The 23,775-nt window shown below is 40.6% G+C and overlaps 1 protein-coding gene across 1 annotated transcript; it reads right to left on the reverse strand.

The window, feature by feature from the left end:
• Positions 1-542: 542 nt before the first annotated feature.
• On the reverse strand, positions 543-22,431 carry kiz (kizuna centrosomal protein). The gene is given in 16 exon segments (XM_072365381.1): positions 543-857; positions 1,547-1,587; positions 8,142-8,211; positions 8,658-8,759; positions 10,120-10,182; positions 10,553-10,706; positions 12,717-12,867; positions 13,922-14,086; positions 14,689-14,808; positions 17,697-17,943; positions 18,077-18,692; positions 20,007-20,081; positions 21,182-21,344; positions 21,768-21,830; positions 22,249-22,364; positions 22,366-22,431. Coding segments are annotated over 16 exon segments (2,301 nt in total). The 5' UTR covers positions 22,417-22,431; the 3' UTR covers positions 543-753.
• Positions 22,432-23,775: the final 1,344 nt, after the last annotated feature.

Raw genomic sequence — 23,775 nt, forward strand, 5'->3', positions numbered from 1 at the left:
GGAATGTAACCTCCCACACAGCAGCTTGCAGTTATTAATAGATACAGGATGCACAATGTGCTGGAAAATCCTATATTACAAAAGGCTATAGTGTGTTAGCAGCATCAGTTCTGATACTTGGGACTCTTTAGTACAATAACACAGAGGAAGGTAAACCCGTCTTTTTATACTTAAGGCACAGATTTTTCACATTTTTAACGAAGCAGTTGTGAGAATATGAGTGGAGCATTTGTTTGAGGTTCTAAATATTCTGAGTTTGTTAGCATTGCAACACTTTGTGCCCTGAGAGATGGGCCTCTTCAACGGGTTCACAGGTCGCGCAGAAGCGTGCGGAGTGGCCATTGTGCTTTGTCATTTCACAGGTGACTCACATCACTACACTCGAGCATGCCGGAGGCAGAGCACTCGGAGATGCTTGCAGCATTCAAAATGCATGATTTTCAGCCTAGTGCAAACAAATCACTTTAAAAGATCTGTTTAATCTATTTCGAGCTGTTATTATGAGCTGGGAGAGTTATTCAGATAAAGAGACCGAAGCAGGGTTAACATCAGTGCGTTGGACAACTCTTCACATACTTTACCCAGCGTGAGAGCTGTCAACTTTATTATTTGTTTTTACGATATAGTGTGCATGTGAATTACAATGCAGACCGCTAACATTATGGTCAGGGAGGTGAATTACCAAAAGCCAATCTGCCTAAGACTTTGCACTGATATCACGCAGTGCACTTCAAAAGAGTCTTAGCAGAAACATCAGTCATAGAAATCATCGGTGTCGTTGCTGTTTGTGTTGAAGGTTGGAGGACGTAAGGCTGCCTCAATCTCTGAGTTGCTGTCATCTGATTCCTGCCAGAAAGCTTTAGTAAAAAACAAGAAGACATCATTAGAGCAGAATTTTCCCTCAATGCTTCAAATGCAGCCAAGTTAGTGAAAATTATACAAAAAATTAAAGTGATTGAATGTGAAATTCTTAGCAGTCTTGTTTGTACACAATCAAGGATGAATAAAATGTAGGTCCTCTGCACCTAAGAGCTTTAAAATATTTATTTGGTGTTGTGATCACAGCTGTAAACAGCTTGTAACTCACACAAATGCCATAATATTTATCTGACAGCTAACCAGTTCAGTGGAGAATGTGCTATCCTGGTATTATGAAGAGCACTTAATAAAATCCCCAAATATCTTTTTTTTTTTTAAAGTTGTGGTAAAAAATAAAATAAATGTGGAGTCAGAATGTTCCTTCAAACAGAACCGCTTTCATTGTTTAATAATAAAGTAGGTGGCTTTAAAAGATGCTTTCAGTAACCTGGTCTTGGCTTCAAGGTCATTTTGATTCCCATTTACACATCCTCAAAAGGCACAGATGCAATCACAGTAACATTTCAATCAAACTGTTTGGGTTTTTGTGGAACCTACATTTTAAAATAATTTCAAACATTTTAACACATGGACCTTTTAATGGTGATCTGTTTAGTATAATTATTCTATCTTTTTTACATTGTTTCCCTGCACCCAATGAAAATGACTTGTCTATGTCTCTACTCACCTTTTGATTGTAGAGCAGAATATGCCTTTGAGTTCCCACTCCTGAAAAACACAAAGACAGTCAGTAGCCTTGTAAAGTTAGGCTCTCTTTGAGAGGGAACTTTTTTTTTTCCCTTTCCTTCTCTTATTTATTTATTTTTTTAGTTAAAACTGCTACAAAGGACCCATCATCGTGTACACTGTAGATTTAAAAACAAATACTCTGCTATAATATTTCAGAAATATCTTATTTGCTACAAGTTAAAACATGAAACACAAAATAGCCAAAGTTACATAGCCACAGTTATAAATCTATGTAAAAATCAAACAATAAAATCAAATTACATCACCCATCAGATTTGCTGGCTACTCTCAGACAGTAGAGCAGAGTGAACTTCCTTGACTCCTATTTCAATTGTGCCAAAAGACTTCCATAAGGCCCTTTTTATTCAAAAATAGTCCAGAGACAGGGTTGCCAGGTTCCCATAGCTCTGGTGATATCGCTATGTAAATGTGTGACCTCCGAAAAGGCTTTGATCTACCTCAATGCATATGCAATAAGGCCCCCCGCTTCACTTTTAAAGGCCTCCTCTTTAATTTACATCATCACAGAGCCCATTCAAAACCCAACAATATATCTCCATCATCTCCCAGGTTAGCATAGATATTCATATGGCTTATCTGTTGCCTGTATGAGAGCTGCGTTGACACTTTTCTTGCAAAAAAATAAGAAATGATGCAAGAGTTTTACACAGATGAGCTCAGGCATAAAGCGGTCGTGTGGTGTGTTCCTCCTACTGCATCAATTCAAACCCATGACCTCTCTGATTGTCACCCTCTCAATCACCCTCATCTCCTCATCTCTCGCTCAGCTAAATCTTGGCACATGTGACTGTACATTGAGTATAAGGACCAAATTACTTTGGCTCTGTTCCAGTTGCTGCCTTCTAAACTATATATTGCTGCTTTGCAGCACTTGAGACAGAATGAGAGAAAAAGATGCACCTCCCATTCCAAACTGGGAGCAGATTGCTTTGTGCCATAAACCATGTACCACAGAGCAAGAATAAAAATTTAGAAAATAACCTTTAAATTCATATACTCATAGAATATCTTACAGGACACGTGGAAGATTCATGCATATTGGATATTGGATCTGAAAGCAGAGAATGAGTCGGAAAAGCAGTCACAAAAAAAATAATAAAGACACAAGAACAGATAATCAGCCTGTTTGCAAAGTGAAGACATGACTGATGATGTGGCGACATTAAGTTGAAATGGAGGGTTTCGTTTACCAAAAATGTCTCGTAAACACGTACAATGAATGAGTTTAGCATGCACAAATTAAATGTCTTGCGGCCTATTTTGAGTCCAAAAATAATGTTAAATGCGTTTTTTTTTTTGTTCGTAAGGACCCTTTAGGCTGTTATGCAAAGCAACAGCAAATGTGACTGAAAGAGTAAATGACTGAAAGACTCTTAAATGGTCAGATTAAAGGCAACAATCATGTACTTGTTTGTGTCATTATATCACCAGAAGCATATCTGAATGTCTTCAACATATGCTTAACATGTAAGCATCTTTTTTCTTAATGTATGTCAAATCTTTTAATAGATAAGGCTACTGAACCTGCCACATTCATTTGATAAAGAACAAGTACAATTGTTAAAGCACAACTCAAAAACAGGGACAAGTCCATCCATCTACAACAGATCTCATTCAGACACTGCAGCAGCAAAAATACAGCAATAATCTATTCAATTACTTCCTCCACTTTGCCACAACAATAGCTGTTTTGGAGAATAAATTGGGCTTTTCTTATCCCGAACTTCCCCCACAGGATGGGAATGGTCTATCAGCTGTTCCACTTCAGTGAGGTACATGACTGATTTCAAGACAGGGCTATTACCTCAGACAGCCCAGCCTGGATCTGACCTCACCGATCTAATATTCAGTTTCCATAAACATTTCTGCCAGTTCGTCTTCTGCAGAGATTCCCCTAATTGAGGCAATGATCTCAATATGTAAGTCTGGGCTTGCATGTGATGGACAGAGGTGAATATCATGTGTAAAATGACACAAATTACAGTTATTGTGATGTCCGTTTTCCAGAGCTGTGTCCATATGCTCACTCTGGCCTTTGCAACTGTTTCGTATTGTTTATCTCAGGTTTTAACAGTTTTCATGTCCGGGCTCACAATAATCTTTCCAATTCTTTCAAATTGTGTGAACCTCACACATATTACACACTGCTTGATAGAAAACACTGGAATTGCTGGTTGTCTGGGTTTTTTTTTTTTTCAGTTGCATATTTTGATATTTCAGTCATGTTGTTTAAATAGATAACAGCTTAGTAATGCGGTGATATGTAAAACAAAAAACAGACAATCATGTTACTGCATATTTTACACAAAAAATTAATGCAGTTAGAAAAAAGGGATGTGTTTCTTTAAGGGTAACACAATGCTCCATTTACAGAAGCCCAGCAAACTCTGATGTATGTTAAAAGCTCTTCAGAGACTGTTTTTACATTTAGCCTCTTGTGACATTTTATTTTGTTTGGCTCTGAGAGCAGTATTCTCCTGCCCTGGTTTATCAAGTAGTTTGCAATATCATTAAAAGACCACTTCTGTGAGTTTCTAACAAATTCAGGTGCAGTGGTTTGTTACTTAGTTGGACAAAATAGACCTGTTCATGTGCTACATGTGAAGCAGCACAGACATTAATACTTAGACACAGGCTGCAATCGCACACTGAAATTAGGTTCCCCTCAGAGTACAAACTATAAGAATGCAACCAGCGATCCAGCTATGCAACAACAGAACATTTCCTCAAACATAAGTACAAAATTAGCTCCTATTAACACATAATGTCTTGTCTAACAACAATTTAAAACAGCCGCCATGTTAAACTAGGTCAAACTTCTTGGAATCACTGACGATGTATTTCATGTTTAATCCTTGAGTCTCATTAGGGAATAGAAGGAAATTATGCTTACCAAGCATTTAATGCAGCCTTGTCGATAGCTACAAAACTGCTTTTATTTACCATGGATTTTTTTAAGCTCCTGCCACCCACACACAAATGCTAATAGCACAATAGCACTTTTGCTCGGCTCTGCTTGTCTAAAGGTAAAGGGAGACCCATCACCTCATCATTCCCATCAACTCCTACTCCCATCCCAGCTATGACCCTGCAGAAACATTGTTTAGGCTCTGTTTAGATGTACTCTAACAGGCCTGAATGGTAGCAGGATATAGCCCTCAGAGGGGGCAAACAGTGAGAGGCAACTGTGAGTGCAGCTGAGTGGGCACACTCTAACATATGAGTGCTCTCTGCTGGCAGCGAGTAAGTACTGCAGCTCAAAGGAAGAGGCATTTGGGCCACTGATTTCGACACTTTCCTCCTGACTGGTGACGGTCTAGTGGAGACTGCCAGCACAACCAGGATGTTTGAAGGACAGATCATTCATCCCATTTTTTGCATCACAAACTAGGTAGGGAGAGGTTAACGCTTATTGGCTTGTTCTGCAAACAGTCACACACAGATGAATATCAAATGATTGTGGAGAAAATAATGTGGTAGAATTACAAGGAGTTGCACAATATGAAAAAGCACCACCTTATAATGAGGCCATATCTTACCCGTATTTTGTCTTTTTGGTCTCTGCTGTGCTTGTCCTACATTGGCAGTTTCAAATTTGTGCAATAAGTGTGTTGTGACCTCCTCTGGTTAACCTCTAAAAGAAGCCTTCGGCTATTGTGAGCTCTTAGTCCTGTAATGGCAGAGTTTTAATCTCATGGAGAGGGGGCGGGGAGGTAGAATTTATTAACAATACTGTTTCTTCCAAAACTAACATTCACAGAGAAAAGTTCAGAATTAATGCTAATGATTATAGTAATACAGAAATTCGTCTTTTCAAAAAAGCTTTGTTCAATATTGTCTCTCTGTCTCCCTCTATCTCCTACTCTCCTTTTAGTATCTTTTCTCCCCCTTACCCCCTCTCTCAGCTCATGTCCCTCTCACCCCTCCATCTCTCCTCCCAGTGAATTGTCAGATTCACACACACAGCCTTCCCATGAGGGAGGTGGAGGGAGGGGTTTAGTGGGAGATAGGCAGAGCTTCTGATTTTGACACTGAGTGATTAGAGGTCGAATGCTTGAGCACATCCTGTTGTCCAAAGCAAAGCCGTAAACCACTAATTGTTGAGTCAAGGTTTTTGTCAAGCAGGTACTAGGCACGACAATCATCACTCCATCCCACAGCTTGCAGGATTTTGTTATGTGTGTCCGTACACATGTGTTTCAGCATTTTTAGGGTGATAAAGGAGGTGGGATAAAAAGGTAAGTTAAAAAACCCAAAATGAAAAATAAGAAAGGAGTGGCATCTGAAATGCCTGTAGTAAAGACAGGCACAATGATTCTTTGCACGAGAGGAAGCACTGGCATGCACTCGCACACAAAGGGGAACAAGTGGTCTTTACATGGAGTGCAGCTGCTTATTAAGACTCACTCCTTCGTGCATTATTCCTTTCATCCCCACTCAACCACAAAGTGATTTTACTTTGCCACTCACAAAGGCTGCAAAAGATTTTTAATGGACAAATCCTTAATAAATGTTGCAGATCAGTCGCTTCCCCACAAGTTATAATACAATAAACAGAACATTCCATAAAAGTATCTAACTGAAAAACACTGTGTGGGAGAGAGCAAAGAACAGAAAAAAAAGAATATGAAAGACCCCAATTCTCTCAAACTCTATAATAGTGAAATGAGCACATATAAATGTGTTAAGAGTATCTCTTTGCATCTTGTATAGACTGCATGTATTTAATCTGTAAAGCTTATTAAGGCCATAGTCATTGCTATGCAAAGCAGCACCCAGTGCTTTTCTCTTGCTTTTCAGCCAGGAGCAGCGTTTGGCCAATAGGACTGGCCCCCCGCCTCTCATTCTGCATTCATAACATGCAACATTTGCACAATGTATCTCTCAAAGGCCCTGAATAGAAGGCCTTAATACTCATGTAAACAACTGCAAACCAATTACTTAATGAATCGAGCCCACACATAATGAGGAGCTTTACAAAGGGCTATAAATGCATTTTTTGCACCAAAGCCTTTGCTTTAAACTACAATCCCTCTGCTGTAGTCTAGGCTTAACAGGCAAATCATAATTATTGTCTAAGACAACAGAGAGGAAGCCATTTTTGTATTTGAGTCCGGCTCCAGCCTCCTTTTGAAGTCACTCATCAGCTGACAAAATAAAGCAAATAATTAACAAGTAGGACTGAGAGAAGGGTGAAGAAAAAAAGGGAAGACAGAGAAAAGAGGAGGAGAGGGATGGAAAAAGGCATGAGAGCCAGAGAGACTGAGACGCAAAGAGAAGGGAGGGAATCGGAGCAAGAGCATGCTGCAGTGTTATGCTTCTGCTTAAGTGCAGGGCTTCCAGACCACTTGTGGAAGCAATAAAGCGCAAGAAGTGACTGTGGCAAGTGGAATGCTTAAATCTAAACACTGATGAGAAACCAAGAAAAAACAGGGGAAATTGCAGTATAACCAGAGAGAAGATTATGAGTAACTAGGACATGTTGTCCCTTCCTTCCCAACTTTTGTGAGATTAGTATCAAGCATGCATAACTACCCATTTACCCAGTTTTGCAAAGATATACAGTACACCGTGTCTCATCATTTCGTGTCTGTCAAATTTTTTGTTCAGCAAATTTTGTTTAATCACACATATTGTGGGCTTCCCATGCACATTAATGACAGGGAGACAGACACCACCTGAGAGGGTCTTGGATGCAAAATTGGCTCATGTTTATTAAAGAGGTTGGTCAGTGAGGCTGGCAGGGGCAGACATCAGCAGATATGAGAACCACAATAGAGCCAGGCCATTAGGCCTTTCCCTGGACTAATAGGCAGACTGGGAGTGCCTGTTTGCCGGGCCAGGGAGATACAGACTTCAGCCCTTGTGTCAGCGTGGTGCCCAGTAATCACATGAAATCAGAGAAGATTATTCCTCATAACGTTTATCCATCCATTATAACAGCCCAAATGGGTTTGCAGTGAAGAGGTGCTCTGAGGACCTTAAATGCAATTGCAGATTTGATGAAGTTGTGTTGATATTCAAATGTAACTGTGATGGTGTTAGCTTCCACCAAGCTATTTATCATTATATTTCTTTTTTTCTTTCATAACCACTCAAAGCTTTGATTTGAACAACCGAAATAATGTTTCAAGGGTGACAAATGAAAGAACATTTGTCCTTGTCAGCACTTGAGTCCCCTTCTTCTGAAACAGTTGTCAGTGATTCTCTTCTTGACATGATCTGTTTGCATTCTGACAACAAGCCTAAAAACAGTGAGAATATTGCTCCAATTTATTTTTGTGGCAGCTGATTTGCTTTTGAATTCTAAAACCTGGTTGAACCCAGCTAACAGTGAGTAAGAGGGGCTTTAGGGGCCTTTTGTCTTTGTAAGCGAGTTAATGGGTGGCGCCCCCTTGATCTTATGGAAATGAACAGGGAATTATGAGAGCCGCCATGCAAATGTACATCAACCACTTTGGTGTCTGGTGGCCCATTTCCTGTGGCCCGTTGAATAATAACAATGTTCTTACCGAGGGTAAGGGTCTTGATGTGAGGAGCGTTTGGCCCTCCCCAGGTCCTCTTCATGGCCATGATTTATTCCTTAAAAGAGCAAACAGGACAAGATAAAACCATTTGATTTCTTGATTGATCTCATCACAAGTTAATTTACCATGCATATTTACATTGAAACTTATGATGAGGCTTATGAGAAGCAAAGGGGGAGTTTCTACACTGGTCTTGGGGTCTCTGATATGAACACACGGTCACAAAGAGGACTGATATTTAAGTTAAACAAAGTACTTTTCTTTAAACAAAAAACCGCCCATCATGACAAAAAAAAAAGAAAATCACATCATTTTACAATAGGACTGTTGAGATGTTTTGTATGAGCTAAAAATTTGATCATGAGCCAAAAAAGTAATATCAAGATTTTCTTTCATTTCTATCCATATTTTCCTTATGAGCTGTGAGGACATATCTCCATTACCGCTGATCAGTTTCCAGTTGCTCCCTAACGTGCTGGTAGAGTAGACCACATCTCTTACCTGAAAACCCACTCTCCTCCTCCTCCTCCTCCTCCTCCTCTTCAGAACTCTGCAGCCTTTCCTGCATAGCCGACTGTTTAAGTAACTGATATGCTTTTGTCTCTATTCGGGGACACACAAACACACACACAAGCAGAGACACACACACACAAAGTCACAGACAAATATTTGCTCAAAACCCAGGTTTCCAACTTTTAGAGGTTCCTGTGTTTGATGAGACAACACGCTTCAGTAGCTGAGTTTTTTGTTCTCAGTGCTGAACAGAGTGAGTGAAAGCACTGCTCACTCAACTAAGCTGTTGATTCAAGCCTACTGTATGTGGCAACAGTTTCCATGAGACAGCAAGCAGTGTCTCACTTTATCTCAACATCCCTTACCAGGAAGGCAATGATTGGATTTTCTGTTTACAAAAAACAACCAAACAAAAAAAATAATAAATAAAATTTGTAATTACTTTCCGGCACACTAACAGAGACATCGCATTTGAGTGAATGACAGATGTAACATTGGCAAAAATAAACTGTAGTATACATAAATGGGCTGTCGTGTCATTGATGTTGTAAAAGCACTTACTGAATCACAGGAAAAAATGTGATCTTCTATGAACAAATCCAAACAATCTTAACTTCTTACCTCAGTTCCAGAATAAATGTACTACTTTTAATCACTTTCACAAAAACAACACAATGTTTACAGCGCAGCCTCCACTGTTCCAACCAGAGCACTTTATACAGCCACTGTTTTTACATGTGGTCTGAAAAAAAAAAAAAGCCCATGAGGTCTACAGCAGCGCATGTTTTGGCAATTACTATCAGTTCCAAGGTCATGGTATTTGATTGTGACATTGATGTTGCTCAGCACAGCAAAACCTTTGCTTTGTAATATCTTTAGTCATGTTTTTTTCAGTTGGTTATGGCTTTTGATTAAGTGTTGCGATTGGAAACTGGACTCCGTTTGCTGGCTGTGCACCTTAGGGATGCAGACACATGAAAAACCCAGTGGGACATCTGATCGCCAAGGGTAACGTAGGATTGCTTTACATTTCAGAGGTGAAGCCGAGGGATGGGCACACCAACGGCTTCCAGGATGCCGTCACATCTAGTACTTTTCAAGTCCAGCCTTGCCGGAGCATTGTTTAGAAGATAATGAGAACCGATGACAGATCTTCTGCGCTGCCCACCCTGGCGCCCGGACAATTAAAGCAGCCGCATTATGCTGGGCCAGCGAATTATCAGTCTTGCTAAAATGCCTCAGACCAGGCTGGAAACACGGCTAGTGTTTTCTCGGAGATAATTAGAGAGAACTAGCGCAGCTCTTCAGGTGGGACTTTGACCCTGGATTCACCTTGATCATCCTGTCTCAGCCATTGTGTAAAAGAGCCCATTATTCACTGCAGTGGGAAGAAAACAAACCACAACATAAGGACAGTGTGAATGCTGAGGCACCAGCAATGCCTTTTTACCTCTAATAGGACCACTTTCCACAGGGCTTTCGTCCTGGCTGTCCTCTTCAGTGCTTTGTAGTTCTGTCAGAAAGGGAAGCCCATAGTAAGAAGGAATAGCAGGGAGGAAGCGAGACTTGGGCAGAAATGGGAAAGGGGGTCTTTTTTAGCTCTGAAAGGACTGCTGTATGAAAACTAGGCTGTGAGGGTTCATAAAACGTTCTATGGTGAAATTCATGCCTTTCAAAAATAGTGAGATTTAGTTTTCTGCAGAGGTGATTTGCAAAAAGTATAATAAATAAATAAATATAAATAAATAAAATAAAAATAACAGCAGTCTATAGATATTCAAATTACAGGTCAAGTCATGTGGAATGTTTGTGGGAATTTATTATGGATGTATTGGCATTGGTATGGATGTATTGGTATATTCATACTAATAATCTTCTTTTACCTTGGATCTGTTGCTTCTGTACTGATCTGTCGGGCCTCACATCTCTGCCAGCCAGGAGAGAAGGATGACACAAAGAAGAAATGTCATTCTCGTCCTCTGCTGAGGGGCACTCCTCACTGGACCGGGAGAGAAGTGTCCTCAGCAACACTTTGGCCTGCAAGCAGCACAAATTAAAACCACACTCTTAATTGTTCTCATTTTGTGAAGAAAGTGTCAAATTGAACCCTCTGCAATTAAGCAAGTCATTTACTTTGGCCATGGCTGCTCACACAGAGGTGCAGCTGTAATGCGTGTTCAAACGCCAAGAGCCAATAGCTTCAAATTCTCTCACTCGTTTAACTAAAAAAGATTATTTCGCACACTTTTGCTCCTGCTCTCCCCCTCAATCACTTTTTCCTCTCTGTCTCTTCTCATCCATGAGATTAGAGAACTGCCTAAAGAATGCAATCACCCTGCTCTTAATGTGCAACACGTTTCAGATATCTTCCCTCTTGGCTGAGAGGATTGAGACAAACTACTCTCTTCCCCTCTCTGCAGCTCATTTTTATCTCTGTGGAGATGAGGATACACAATTAAGAGGAGCTTCTTCGGGAGATGAGGAGTAGGGAGATGCCACACACCGATTTCCCTTCTCTTCTTTTTCCCTCCCCCATATCAAATTCTGCCATCATCATCTCTCTTTTGTGATCAAAGACTGCCTCTCAGCCTCAGATGGCCATTGGCAACTTTTAATGAACGCTAATATGAAGGGGATGATCAGGAGGATTTTGACAGTAACAAAATTTAAGTGTATTGTAAGTTGTTATCAGTAGGTAACAGCAAAGATTGACAATGCACATGCTTTCATCTTATGAGAGGAGAGGAGACGCAAACACATGCCAATCTGAGTTTGCCATTCTGGATTTGATGCTGCTGCACAATAAAACAACGTCTTGATCCTTGTCCCTGATATCCCTTTTTGTTCGTTGTTTTTTTCTTCTTTTTTTTTAGATTTAGTCAATGTAGCCTGAGTTGAGGGCTCTTGCAGATCCACTGCATTTTAAATATCAATGAATGCAACTGTTAGCACTTGAATATTCAAAGGGCCTCTTTGAGTGTGTGCATGCGAGCTGCATGCTCCCATTTGTCGAAGTAGCCAGGCTGCGTGGCAAGACGTGAATGGAAATTTCTGTTTGCTCTTGTGTGCAGAGAGTAAGCTGTTGTGTGAGAGGACAGAGAGAGGCATAAAGGGAGAGATGGAGAAATAGAGGACGGGAAAGAGAAATAGATGGAGTGAGACGAAGAGAAAGATTTTCACTCAGGCTTTTCCTGATGCACTTGGATACAATGATGTAGATGGCGGTACCCCTCTTCCTTTTGTCAGTTCATATTTTCAAGAGGCTCTACAGCCTCCCTCTTTGCCTCTCTCATTGCGCCGGGAACACTACAGCAAGATCTCAAAGCCACAAGATCCCCAATAAGATGAGTTTGCACAAATTAATAGCACAAAAACCTGCATGTGAAAGATGATCTAGCAGACAGAAGGGTCTATAGTGAAACATAGTGGGACTGCAAACATAAAGTATCTCTTGATGCCATATTTGGGCTTTGAGTGGGAATATTTCTTTCTTTATTCAAATTGACATAATTTAAACAAGTTCAGTGAGAGGTGAATTAAAAAAAAACAAAAAAAAAAACACACACCAATAAGAAAGTTCATATGGTTCCTTCTTTCAATCAGAGTCAGCTGATGGTTATAATTTTGGTTAAACCTAAATTTAAAGCAAGTGTTTCTCAGATGAATACACCACATGAGATGAAAGAAGCCAAGCAGAGGATGTAATTTGCCATTACTGTGTGGGTCAGGGTTTCCTTTCTGTCAAGGTCAATCTGGGGAGCAATCTGATGAGTAGCAAGCCAGGGCTTGGTCTCAAGCACAAGACACAATGAGGGCATTCAGTTACAGCTGCACCTCTCATCAGAAACCATGCAAAGAAACTAAATGAAATACATAGAAATAACATGGAGGAAAGATGACAAAAAAGCCATATTTCTCTTTTTCTCATTGTTGTGTGTTTATATATGCTTTTTTGGGACTCTGTCAGTGGATGTGAATGTAATTGTGCGACTTCCTCTTTGTGTGTGTGTGTGTGTGTTGTGGCAGTGTGTGTGCCTTCTACGCTACCTGCTGGCTGTAGGTGGCATGACGCTTTAGTAGCAGCGGCGTGAACAGTTGGACCAAGTGCTCAGTGCTGAGGACATGGCGCTCCTTGAGCACAAGGGCATGCTTGAACCAGCGATCCCACAGCCGAGCGGCAGTAGGAGGGAGGCTGGTTCTGTGGCGATGGTGGGGGTTGGGTTGCATGGAGAGAAAGAGAGATTTTCTTAGTAGGAAGTATGAAAATAAGTTACAATTTCATCCCCATACAGTGACAGATTCATTGATTCGCAAGAAAACTGAGGAAGTCTGAAGGCAAATGGAGTATGAGGCATTAGTCAGGCCCCTTTTTCAAGACACATTCAGAAAAGACTGCTCTGTGTCATCTTTATACAACTTAGAACTTATAGATTATTGATGAATTGCTGTTAACACTGAATACAGACAGAGAGTGATGTTGAAAAACTGAATAAAAGGTCGAGGTCAGCCAATGGGCATCTCCAGAGGGAAGAGAGCGTCACTGCTAGATGTGTCTCTTAGAATTGAGTATATAGCAGGAAAGGTCTCAGTGAAATCAATAGAGTAGTGAAGCAGGGCAGGGATTTGGCTCAGAGTATAACTACTCATTATCCAAAGGACTGGAAGTCGCAGATAGGGCATTTTAATTTACTCATGACATTCACCCATGTAGTGTTACCGTATGAGATGACTCCAGAGATGACCTTTTACATTTGTGGACAAGCGAGACCGGATCAAACGGTTGTTTGTAATATCTCAGTAACTGCTGTACGTAAGTGACCCCTTCTTAAGGTCTGGTTGAGAATGAATAAATAGAACAAAATTAAATGAACACAGAACTATCAACAGTCTCTCTGAAAGGCAGAATTCACCTTTACTGTAAATCTGTTCACTTTCTCTAAGAAAAGAAAAGAAACGTCTATTCAGCTCTCAGAGCACTGATGCTTGTGCTCTGAATCACTTCAGTATAACTTTTACAAATTGGAAAAATATGATTGTCTATACAAACACATGCTATATTTGACCAATATATCAATATTTTACAGCAAAGTACAGCAATGTGAAAGTGAAGAAACAGCTTGAAAAAGACTCAAACAGCTGTATCCCCTCATTTTATTAGTATATGACAAAATAAAACAAGACAAATACACAACCACAAAAAAATAAATAAGCAAACATTTGGCTGGGGTTCACAGAGAAACCAGGAGCCTCACCTTATTTCATCAGGCTCAGTGCTGTGCTGATGCGCATTCACTAGGTCCTGTGATAGCAGGCAGCCCTTTTCTGTGCTCCATGACAACCTCTGAAGATTATGAAGGACGACTGCTCCACATGCTTCAAGGTCCTCATCATTCAAGCCCGTTCCTTCGTCACAAAGGCTGCCCAATATATAGAGAGCAGTAAGACATTGTCATGGAGCCCTGGGCTGAGCCCACAGGTCAGGAGTACACAGAGTGCATTCAATGTGCACACAAACACATACAGACATACTAAACAATCATATACACATCAAAACAACTTAACATCACGAGGGCTATGACGGACAATGGTCACTTTTTATTAGTGAGCAGATGGGGATGGGGAAGTATAAACACTGTATAAAAAGAGGGGACAATCTTCCCTCTACTTTACATTTATTCTTTTGGGCTTTGCCACAGGAGCAGCAATCATGGTAAATGAATCATGCCATGAAGTAAGCCCAGTCTAATGAAACATTCGTCATTCTCTAACTCTCTGAGTCCCAAAAACAATTCAGCTGGTTGGTTACTATTACAATCCCATGTGTTCGAAAATCCCTCAGAAATAAAGACGCATGCCTCATGGTGATGACACTTAATCTAATATGAGAGCCCTTAGCGGAAAGATAATATGTTTTTCTCATCTGCACAAACTGTTCCATGGTCATTTGATAAATTTACATTACATTTCATTTCGACAGGGAAAAGATAATATTGAAAAGTTTGAAGGAAAACAGGTATACCTTATAATTCTATTGAGCTGCCTTCCATCAATTGAAGAATCCCTATAGACACAGGTCTGTTTGCCGTGGAGTCGTCCTTCAATGCTGTCAAGCAGATTGAAGAGTCCTTCCGGGGAGAGGCTGAAAAAAACATTACCCATTAATGTGGTGAAAGGAAATAAAAGTGGAGGAGGTCATGTGATCAATAGGCCTGCTATCTGTCGAAGAAGAAATAAGAAAGAAAAAGAAAAAACAGTATTTGATCCAGAAATCTGCGATTTCTTTTTCCAGGCAATTTCCTTGAGGTACTCAAGGACCGCTGGACAATCTGGTCGTTAAAATGGGATGGCTACAATGCAGGATTTCAGCACTTTAGTGTTTTCGTTGATGGTACCACATGTAAGAAGTGGGACTTGTACTATTAGCTGTCCACATGACACATGGCATCAATTTTATCTGCTTGAATCAAAAAAATAATATTCAATGTCATCATTAGGTCATAATATCAAACTGCAATAAAAATACTGACACTAGCTCACACTTAAAAGGGCGGAGAAAATGTTTCCAGAAAGAAAAGAGGGGCCTCTGGATGATTTCTTTTGGTGAGAGATTTACACTTTAATCTGGTCCTGTGCGAGGCTGCAAAAATGAGAAATGGATGCCTAATGCATGTGGATATTGAGAATCCATCTCTTTCTTAGGCATTAAGCTCTGGGTGGCCCTCATTGAATTCTCCAAGAAACCCCAAGCTGAGAAATCCTGAGCCGCCTTCCATAAAGACAGGCCAAAAAGAATTTATGACAATCTGTAATGGGCTCTAGGGTTAGGGGTCAGCAAACAATTGCTCCCTCTTTTTTGCAGGTTGTTTCCTGGTAACATCCTGATTAAGCTGGCAGCTTGAATTATATCCATGACATTTTGTAGTGTGAAATCCATCTGTGCCAAGTCCTCTTCAGTGTGACTGAAGTAGAATAGGCAAAAGGTAGAACATTCTCCCTTATCGCCAGCGTGGGCCTTGAAATAGTCAGCTTTTCTCTTTCTACTTTATTTATCAAAGCTCTTCAAAAAGAGACCTTTAGAGAGGGAGAAAGTGAATTAGTTGTGTTTTTCCTGCAAATCTCTCTATTTGTATTGTTGCCAGCTGTCATGTCAAGGTCTCTAACCTCACTTTAGATGCTGCTGTTGTCTGCATGTCAACATCATCAGGAGCGCATTGTTAGCCAGGAGGAAGAGGTCAGTGCCAATATTGCTCTACAACATACAGTACAGACTCTGGGGTGATTTACCACATGGAATAGCCTACCCTCAAAATTGAGTGATTGGTGTCAGGGGAATCTCATCGTGTTGACACAGACGGCAAAGATAACACACAGTGGGAATGAAAAAAATAGCCACAAATTGTACCATCACACTGCAGTGGCTGAAGGACTAAATACGGGATATGTCTCACCAAACTGTCAACATTCAACACCGTTAATAAGACAAAGTTGTACATTTCGACACCTTAATGACATTATAATAAATTATTCCTGATAATTTACTTGTTTTGGATTTTAAAGAGCCCAGCTTTAACTGGTTAGAATGCTGTCCCCAGAGAAAACAGCCGAGGTGCAGTTCAGAGACACCGCATTTGTTAGCAGGACACCCTGAGGTCATTATGAATCGTCTCTGAGAAGAAGCTCAGACAATATTTCAGTCACACTCACTCTGTACATGCTGGAGGAGAAATATAATGGGATAATCTAATGAATTGCCTGGGCTTGTTTTTCCTGACGGTGAGCTGAATGGAGGAAGCGATATAAACTCTAACCTGAAGGGAAAGAGAAAAAGAGGGAGAGGATAGAAACTGGATGCTTTCTGAGCTGTGCATCAAAGCCTCTGGTTTGCTCCTCATACAGACGCTCTCTGTGTTAACAATGAGAGCTGCAGCCCCCACCATCATCTCCCCGACACAGGCTAACTGCAGCTCCCCTTAAGGTCATGCTATAAAAAGTATAGTAGACCACACATAAATATAGTCTGACACAACTTGCAGCACTCCCAGAGAGAAAATATAATCCTTTATACTACTTTTAGTACATATGACGAGCATACCAATTTTTACAATAAAACCTTGAAGGCAAGATAATGCTATTCTATTGCTATGCTAAAGGTTCTATTGCAAATACTTACAACTGTTGTCGTACTAAATCCCATTTTTGTGCGCATATGTTCAATTGTGTACTTATTCTAAGAAAAGAAAAAAAAAACATGCATTTGGTTGCACAATATTACCCTTAATGCAACCCAAACAACACAAAATTTCACTGCTAAATCAGTCCTTGAGAATATGGCGAGAAAAGTACACACAAAATAAAAGTTCTTCTTAAAAAGCACAAAGACCGTGCTTATAAAGCAGTATATATTGTGTGGAAAAAGCAGAGGTAGTGTGCACAAACATTCACATGGGATTTTCTGTGGCTCTGACCCCATCCAAAGTGATCCTTCAACTCAGAGGCCATCATCACGCTAAGGATTTGTGGCAGTAAGTGCTGTCCACATACCCATCCTCCAGATAACTCTATGGTGCCACAAATTTCCTCCTCCACTGGGGACTTCCTAAGGTCTCTCAAGCAGAAAATTGCTCCGTTAGAGCATTATCTTGGATTATGGCAATATTGTTGTGGACAGGTCCTGAGCTCTCCCTGTTAGATGCATCACTGCCACCACCACAGCCGCTGCAGAGCTCCAGAAAACACAGTTGCATGGACCGTGACTCCAACAATCCTGTCAGCCTCAGGCGTGATGGTTGCAGGGATTGTGTGGCGACTTCACCCACTATCATGAGCAGCCTTCTGTGGTTCAGCATACCCAAGCAGAACTTTCTCCTTTCTTTGCTTGCTTAGTTTAAAACTGCAGAAATACCAACCACACTGTATGAAATTTAAAGAGTAACATGTCATAAAATACTAAAAACTGGTGGCGTTTTCCTCTGATTATCCACTTTTAAAATGATAGAAAACAAAGCACTTAAGTCAGACATACTGTACCTTCCCAAGGTCATCACTGGTGAGGAGGAATCACTGTTTAACTTAGACCCATTTGAGTGGATGGATGATTCAGGACTGTGCTGTTTGTGATGATCACCCCCTCCGTAAGAGGCATTCCTCTTAGGTGCCGCATCCTCTGGTAGTTCTTCCTCCATCTCAGATTGTGTCAAAGATATTGTCAGGTCACTAGCACTGCTCTCTGACAGCTGCACATCAGAACTCGGTGCACTGACACTCTCACGTTTGCCTGAATGTAAACACACCACTTGGCTTATTCAAAATCTTCAGAAGGGTAAAATAAAGTGCTTATAACTGTCAATTTCAGTAAAGGCGAATAAAAAAATACTACTAGATAGTAAGAAAGAAATATCACTGCAAACCTGATGTCTCTTGAGCTTCTTTTCCAAAAGTGGTTTCAGGCATCAAATGGCCAAGACCTCTCTCTTCATCTCCCATTATGAGGGGCTTATGAGCCACCTCTTGGGAGTCAGTGTGTTCTGCAAGGGGTTTCTTAGCTCCTATAGGGCGACTGTTGCTGGGAGATGGATTCTTCTCAGACCTCGTCAAGGTCACCAGAGGTGAAGCTTCTTGTTCATCATCATTTCCAAAAGCCACACTGCCAGCTGCGCCAGTTAAGGCACGAACAGATGGGAGCAGCCCCATCGTTCTTTCATGTTTGTCACTCAAATTACAGCCGTCAGGGGAATCGTTTGAGCCTGAAATGTCATCTGATAAATGTGCTCGCTTGCTGGCAGCATCCTCTCCGTCAACTCTGAAGTCCTTCAAAAGGCCACTTGGTAGACGTTCGCGGGAGTGCACGCAGCGATTGGGTGAACGATGCAAAGCTTGGTGTGAGTGTACACTTGTGGTGCCAGCTTCAGTGTCAGACCCTCTGGAGATCTCGCGGTCCATAAAAATTTCCACTGGCGATTGTGTGAAATCCCTGGCTGAGCGAAAGATGCTGCCGTCCGGCTGCCATCTTTGCACTGCTTCAACCTGGATATATGAAAAAACATGTCATTTTGCCAGCTGAAGATTAATATTACCAGAAAAAGGACAATTTAAATTTTATGAATATGTTTTTTCTTAAGCTTTAAAGTTAATTGCTGGAGTTAAATAAGAGTCATTTTAAAGAAAGGTTCAACTTGTGTATGTGAAATATCCCATTAAAGATTTTGAATAAGTGAAGCTTGTTCGGGCGAAGGTCAAAATTCCTTCCTCAACATTTTCAGAGGAATGTCTCAAGATCAATGTTTTAACTTTTAATCTTATTAGAAATCCTTTAGACAAGTTTTGATTCATGTCTGCAATGTCACCAAGGGGGAAAAGAGAGAGAAGCAAAAAAAAGCCTCCCTCCAAACATAATAACAAAAAGCATGGCTTCTGTTTCTTTTCTGATAAGCGTCTTAAATACCAAACAGTTAGCTGCTTAATAACATTCACTGTAAACCATGCAGCCTGCCCGGCAGATCCACAAAGTAGGTAAAAAAAGAGGAAAAGTTAATTTCTTGGCTGAGTGATTCCATCGGTAGCTGCAGGGCAAAGTAGAAAGTGTTTCACTAAAGTAGCAATTGATTCTTCTATCAATCTGCGGCACGCGTGTGCTCTTCCAAGGAATGTATTAAATATGAAAATCATATCCCGTTATCATCTGTCTCCAGCTTTCAGCCCGGTAAGCTTCCCTTAATGAATGCTGCAGCCTGAGGGACATGCACACTGCCAGCCAATGGCTTGTATGCATAATGGAGTGACGGTACCATTTTGCTCATTACAATATCGACAGGCTGAGGGGGGTTTTGCACACAGTTACAAGTGACTGCTCTAGACAGCATGCTCCAAGTTATTATGAGATGTCTTAGACATTTCATCTAAAAGAGCTTTAACTGCTTTAAGTGAAGGGAGAAAGCAGCTATGGGCTTGAACTACATCGCTTGTACAGATTCACCAGCTAGGATTAGACACCTGTGCTATTACAGATACAGAGTTTAAATGTAGACTCCTCTACAGATTTACCAGACATAATGTCTACTTTCCTTTGTTATTCTAAACCTGAAAACACAGCTTTATAGAACTGGGATTTACATAAACCCTGCAAACATTTCAAAAAGGAGGGATCTGGCTTGAAAAATAAAAAACAAGTACTATTTTTCCCAACCACAAAAAAGTGACAAAAAAAGAATCAAAAGCACACAAGAAGCAATGTGTGTGAGATGCATGATATTCTTATCCAACAGAATTATGCTCATTTCAAACATAAACATTGCTATAACCACCATTTGACACATTTGATGTTTTAGATGTTAACGTTACCTTTGCTGCTACTATCTCTGGCTCCACTTTATTCCTGGCTTCAACATATCTGGAAATCTTTTTTGAAAAAACTGCCTGTGAAAAGAAAAAACATTCAAATAAAAGAAAAAAGAAAGATTGAATTGATGCAGTGAACAAAAAAATAAAAACTCATCACATTTACAGTCGCCAGCAAAATTATTCAACACCCCCTGCACAGGGAATCCAGGGGATGAATAATATTTCTTGTGACTTTAAGTTGTTTAAATGCATGTCTACAGGACGCAAACATTAGGAATTCTCTTATGTGATAGTGTTGCTAAATATTATCTGCGTATTGTGCAAAACCAAAACTGACAACATCAAGCATCAGCATGTCAGAGTCAATAGCAAAAGGGTTTTCCCTAAGTAGAACATGCCCTGCATAGCTGCTGACATTCTCCTCAACATTTATCTGACGGGGCAACCTGGCTGCTTAAATCCAACACAAGCACGGGCGCAAAAACACACACACGCAAAATGCACCTTTTGCACTTTCTTGTTTGACTATATTTGAACATTTCACATAACAAAAACCAACAACAATCAGGGTAAATATAAGTAAACATGCAACCGAGGTTGTGAATATGTAGACACGCTCCAGTTGAGAAATTACACATATTCTTTTGCACCAGAATCATCATCATTAAACCAGAAAAAAAGTTGAGGATGGGGAACAGAAACAGGACAACAGAAATAACAGCAAACATGCAGGACTCAAAACATCGAGAGGAAATAAACCAACTGCTTGAGGGGAGAGAATGACTAAACCTCTGGAGCACTTCAGAGTCTCTATATTGGGCAATTAACTCAGTGAGCCATAATTAGCCAATTTTGTTAATTTGATATTAAGCTGTCAAGCACTGTCATTGAGTTTTAAGTGATAATCTGACTGGCTCATTGTTTTGTCCCTTGTTCATTTGCTTGTGGTGATAAATTACGCAGTTTGAGTGTTTACAACTGTCACATTAAGCCATAGCAAGTATGCAATATGTCTACAATGCACAATCTATGTATTAAATCTACCACTGTGGATGTGGACTTTAAAGCCCACTTTTTCTCTTAATGTTTCAATTTAGGGAAAAACAAGGCCACTGAGAAGATGAAATTGTGTGGGTGTGTGGGGGGGGGCAAGTGTGTGTAAGTGTGTGTTGTACCTTTTGCTGTTGCAGGGGGCCACGGTCAGGGCTATATTCATTCATGCTAATTTCTATGCACTCCACATCTCTCTGAAGCTCAAGGTTTCTCATTTTCGCTCGTGCTTCCCTGTCACAGATTTCTTTGAGATAACCGCGTAGTTTGGAACACTTTATCTGTGAGCTGAAGGCAGTGGAGAAGTATTATTCAAAAGAGTCTGAGAGCGTTGTCAAAAAAAAATAAGAGCTAGACTTCTCACAAGAAAAGGTTAAGCACAATATGATTCAAACTTAAATCTTCTGCTCAACTCTCCCATCAATGTGAGCTTTGCTGTTTTGAATGGGAATGTAAATATTCAGGAAAGTAAATCTCTGTATAAATACAGACACTAAACATTTGAGCACAGCAATCATGTGTTTGTTGAATACAATATCTCACCATGGACATTTTCTCCACATGTCAACACCATCACGTCTGTAGTGTGTTTGCTAAACTAAATCGATATAAAATACGCTGTGTGTGCAGTGGTGATGCGTCACATCATAGAAATGCTTTAAGAATGTATATATCTATTTTTTTTTTTTTTTGCTATGCAGAGTAACTTACACTCTTTTATCTGATCTGGAGTAAGCAAACAGTTCCCTCTCCAGCTCCAGTCTCCGTTTTTCCCTGCATACACATACATGTGAACAGAAATTGATCCACCGCACACACATATCAGTGTAGCATCTCCGTGATTGTTACTATTATTTTTACAAGCGATTTTAGCGGTAAACGACAGCAGGTTTGATCTGGTAGAAACAGTTTAACAGATACAAATGCACTAACGTCAGGGACACCGTATATTTTTGGTTTTTGTCTACATACTCAAACCACCATAACTTGACTGCTGTTAGCTCGAGTTAGCGTCCGAGGTAAATAAGCCACTCGGTTAGCTAGCTGAAAGATACTCAGTTTTTCCTGGCTTCGCTAAGTAGCTAGCAGGGACAAGCGGCAGGAGGACGGTACCAGGCGCCAGAGATCATAACTCGAGCCCGGGGTCTCCACCGGGCAGTGTTCCTGTTAGCAATAAACAGAGAAGCCTCACCTTGTATACATGCTTTGCTGGATCGCTGTAATCTTTTCAAAGTACCGCTCCTCGGTGCGACCCAAGCCTTCCATTTTCGCCCGCCTTGGCGGGGCAGCAAAGCTGAGACGAGGAAAAAGAGGAGGAGTGGGGGGAGGGGGAGGCAACTGTGTTTGTGTTGGTTACCATGACCACCGCTTCCCAGAAGCCCCTGCTGGTAAACACAAGGAGCACGTGGTGCGAGAACGGGCGCGCGCTCTTTGCCGACGTTGTTCTGTTCAGAAAACTGCCCCTACAGCAACATTACTATCCGTTTTCTGTCAGAAGAACGACATTAAGTTTAAGGCAAGAAAAACGGTGAAGTATTTATTTCCCAAAATAACCTTTCAATGTTTTTCGTAATCAGAGCCTTCCTTCTTTTAGACGTTTTAACGCACACGAACATGCTTAAATGTCATTTCTGATTATCAGAGGCTTTAACCTGACTTTGCTAAATACCAGCCATCAGAAGTCTTTATTTGTCTTTTGTTTGATAAGCGTCTCCCCCTCTGCCAGATACAGATTGATCTGATGTCTCATTTGGTCACATGGCCGCCGTATCATCCCCAGATCTCATCTTGCATTATCAAAGTTCATCACTGACAGTTGTCAAAATGTCATGTTTTGCAGCAGCTCGCCATTTTCTCAAAGCCAAAACACTACATGTCCTTGCTGGGATTCTGACAGCCCCTTCAAATGCACACCCTAATCAACCAATTTCCTCAATTCCAGTCCCATCAAATTGCTCTTTAGCTGTTGAGCTGGGGAGTTTTGTTGTCCTTTTCTAATGCTAATCTGCCCTATTCAGCATCTCTCTATGAGGCTATTTGTTGTGAAACAAATCTCCTTGTTTACCTCCTGTATGTATAATTGATATTGTTGCCAGGCTTTTTATTTGTGCAGAGGAGAGCTGAAAGGCAGTACTTTGGAGGCGGTGAAGAAAATGAGACTTTGCAGCATTGCTGTTCCAGCTGAGCTCATCCAAGGTTGGTGCCTGCAATCAACCTTTGTTTGATGCCATACCCTGCACCCGTGATTGTTTTCATCAGATTTTGGTGCACAGTATAGACATCATTCACAGCTGCTGTCTAAAGCACATGTATTACATTGCACTTGTACATTGTCTGTCATGCAGATGTATTGGTAACCATGAAAGAGATTACACCCAATTAAGTTGAAGAGTCTGGACTCGACTTCTAACATATTTATATGCTGGTGAGTATGATTTATATCACTTCTGAATAGGCTATATAGTGCATACACATATTTTGTCCTCTTACACACTGCAAATATTTGCATCTTCTGACGAATTTCACATTAAACATCACATTGAATCATCTACGGTAAAGAAAAGCTAGCCTAAATGCAGCTAAATTAAAACAGTTTTGATGATACAATAGCTTTAGAGTGTTTCCAAGTGTTCATTATTATAAAGAAAAAAGCACCGTGGAGACTTTAAAAAAAAAATCTTTCTGCATAAACGGTTGCAAAAAGAATATTATACTTTTA

This window comes from Leuresthes tenuis, unplaced genomic scaffold (genome assembly GCF_036924035.1).
Source record: "Leuresthes tenuis unplaced genomic scaffold, fLeuTen1.0.hap1 SCAF_15, whole genome shotgun sequence".
Taxonomy (NCBI): domain Eukaryota; kingdom Metazoa; phylum Chordata; class Actinopteri; order Atheriniformes; family Atherinopsidae; genus Leuresthes; species Leuresthes tenuis.